This window comes from Balaenoptera musculus, chromosome 4 (assembly GCF_009873245.2).
Source record: "Balaenoptera musculus isolate JJ_BM4_2016_0621 chromosome 4, mBalMus1.pri.v3, whole genome shotgun sequence".
NCBI lineage: Eukaryota > Metazoa > Chordata > Mammalia > Artiodactyla > Balaenopteridae > Balaenoptera > Balaenoptera musculus.
This window is the reverse complement of record NC_045788.1, coordinates 132,959,199-132,961,657: the sequence shown is the minus strand read 5'-3', so window position 1 is coordinate 132,961,657 and position 2,459 is coordinate 132,959,199. Positions and strand designations below refer to the sequence as shown.

Genomic DNA, 2,459 nt, shown 5'->3' with positions numbered 1-2,459 from the left:
TAACGTCTGTAACAAATCAATGTACTGATAGTTCTTCAATCGCACAGCGGCCAGATGACCTGCCCCACGCGCTGGTCCAAGACCCCGCACGTGAAGGGACAGCGCGGAAAACGCCATCCCGCCGTCGCCACCGCAGCGGGGCCGCTCCGAGCAGCCTGCTGTGTGAGACTCCCGGTTCCCCTCCGCGTCTTTTAACGAGGCACAACATTAATTAGAGATCGTGCTTTCTGACAGGACGGCAACGGCGAAACGCATTGTTACCTACTTTTTAGGACACCGGGAACCCCTTCTGCGGGGGAAAGGTGGTTGTTTCTAAGCAAGCTCAAATGTTGGTTACGCTACCTTTGGGGAAGGGGGGGGACAAAACGATGAATCTTGAGTTCTAAACTGCCCTTCTAAGAAGACCCCAGGATTTCAAAGCGAATAATCGCAACAAAACACACGGTTATGCGATTATCAAAAGCTGCATTGTAATCGTCGGGGTACGAAAGCGGACTTCCCAACCCAGCACACCCATCGACCCGGGAATTGTCATCGCCCCCTCCCGCGGCACCGCGACGCCAACCGTCCAGCCGCAGAGGGTCTGTCCGTCTGCTACGCGCGAGACCTTCTGCACCGACTAAGTGGTCTCTCGGCTTTCTGGGGTCGAGCAGCCTCCTCTAACAGGGGCTGGCTGCTGGGAACAAGGGCGCCTATGACCTCTGGCCGAGGAGAGGAAAACACCGCCATCCCCCCCCCCCCCCCGCCCTCCGAGAGCAGCCCCTTGGTCCCCTCGGGCCTGGCCTGCCGCCGCACCCTGGGCGAGCCTGGCGCCCTGAAGTCCACATCACCCCCTGCGAAGCGCACGACTCCAGGAGCCGGGAGAGACAAGCGCTGGGTGACAGTGGCAGTGGGAGTGCGCACTTGCTGCGCAAAGCAGCTGGAATCCACCCAGAACCCCAAACAGCCCCGACGCTCTATCGAACATCCGCTCGGGTCACTTTAATTTCCCCGGGGTGGGGGCGGGGAGGGGGACGCCCAACAGTCCCTTTCTCCGGGCGAGAAAGTTCGAAATGCCCTCTTTGCTCGGCCCTGCTCTCGCGGGGCGCAGGGCGCGGGGACGCGCAGAAGCTGGGCGGCGGGAGGCCGGGCCGAGGCCGCGCCCCGGGCCCGGGCCAGCCCTCACTTGGAGAACTGCGCCTGCACCGCGGCCAGGCCCAGGCCTGCCGGGACGAGGTGCGGGAACTTGCAGACGGCGCAGGTGCAAAGGCCGGGGCTGCCCGCGCCGCCGCCCGGGCCGCCGCCGGGGAGCGCGAACTGGCCGCACGGCGGCTCATCGAGCGCCAGCGACAGGTACTTGGCCGGGCGCAGCGCGTCGGGCGGCCCCACGGCGCCGGGCGCCAGCAGCACTGAGCCCGGCGCCGCGGCGAGCAGAGGCAGGCCGGCCAGCAGCAGGCGCGGTGCAGCGGGCCCCGCGCCCTCGCCGAGCGCGCGGCGCAGCTCCTGCAGCGAACTGCCCAGCAGCAGGATGTAGTTGCGGGCGAGCAGCAGCGTGGCGATCTTGGAGAGCTTGCGGCCCGGTGCACCCTGGCAGTGCGCCGCCGAGTAGGGCAGGATGACCTCGCGCAGCGCGTCCATGGCCAGGTTCAGGTCCTGCATGCGCTTCCGCTCTCGGCTGTTGATCTTGCGCCGCAGCTGCTGTTGCTGCTCCTCCTTGGCGTCTGCCCGGGAGCCGCCGCCCGCGTGCGCGCCCGGCCCGGATCCCGTGCCCGGCGGCTCGGCGGGCGCCTCCGTCTTCTCGCGCGCCGCCTTGGGGAGAAGGGGGGCCGTCGTGGAGGAGGAAGAGGAAGTGGAAGAAGAGGAGGAGGAGGGCGGCTGCCGGTAGCCCACTAGCTCATACAGGGAGGCCCCGAGCTGCACGTCTCCCGGCCGCTGTGGCCGCAGCATGGTCGCAGGGGCCACGTTCACGCGCGCCTGGGAAACCGCATAATACATCTGGGGGACGGTGGGGAGGGCCGAAGCGCCCTTCAGGAACGCCCCGGGGTGGACCTTTCAGCAGGCCGCCCCTCCCCGCAGACCTGCGCGCGGGGAGCGGATGGCAGGGCAGGAGCCCGCGCCCAACCCCTTTAAACCCGGCTTGGGAACCTGAGGGGTCGCGGGCTGCTGGGCGCAGCCAATGGGGGCGCGAGGTCCGGCGCAGGCGCGTGCTCATTGGCCACCCGCTCCTCAGGCCGGCGCGGAGGTACCGCTGGCACCGCTTAAGGACATTATTGTGAGCGCCCGATGGAGAATCACAGGACAGGCCTCCGGGAGGGAGGGAAGGAGGGAGGGACGTGCCTTTTCGGGTGGAGTGCGGCTGTTCTTGGAGCACTGGTGGCATGGTGAGGCTAAAACTCCTGTGCCTACCTCCTTCTGCCCTCTGCCTCTACTTTTTGGTATACATATGCATATTGGTTTGTTTTAAATTGTGGTCAAATACG

General features: G+C 66.4%; 1 protein-coding gene across 1 annotated transcript; it reads right to left on the bottom strand.

The window, feature by feature from the left end:
* Nucleotides 1-755: 755 nt before the first annotated feature.
* On the bottom strand, nt 756-2,061 carry OLIG1 (oligodendrocyte transcription factor 1). Its single transcript, XM_036850772.1, has one exon. The coding sequence runs from the start codon at nt 1,972-1,974 to the stop codon at nt 1,162-1,164; it is 813 nt and encodes a 270-aa protein (XP_036706667.1). The 5' UTR covers nt 1,975-2,061; the 3' UTR covers nt 756-1,161.
* Nucleotides 2,062-2,459: the final 398 nt, after the last annotated feature.

Excerpts from the sequence above, each read along its gene's own strand:
- OLIG1 (XM_036850772.1), bottom strand. The coding sequence starts at position 1,974 with ATGTATTATGCGGTTTCCCAGGCGCGCGTGAACGTGGCCCCTGCGACC.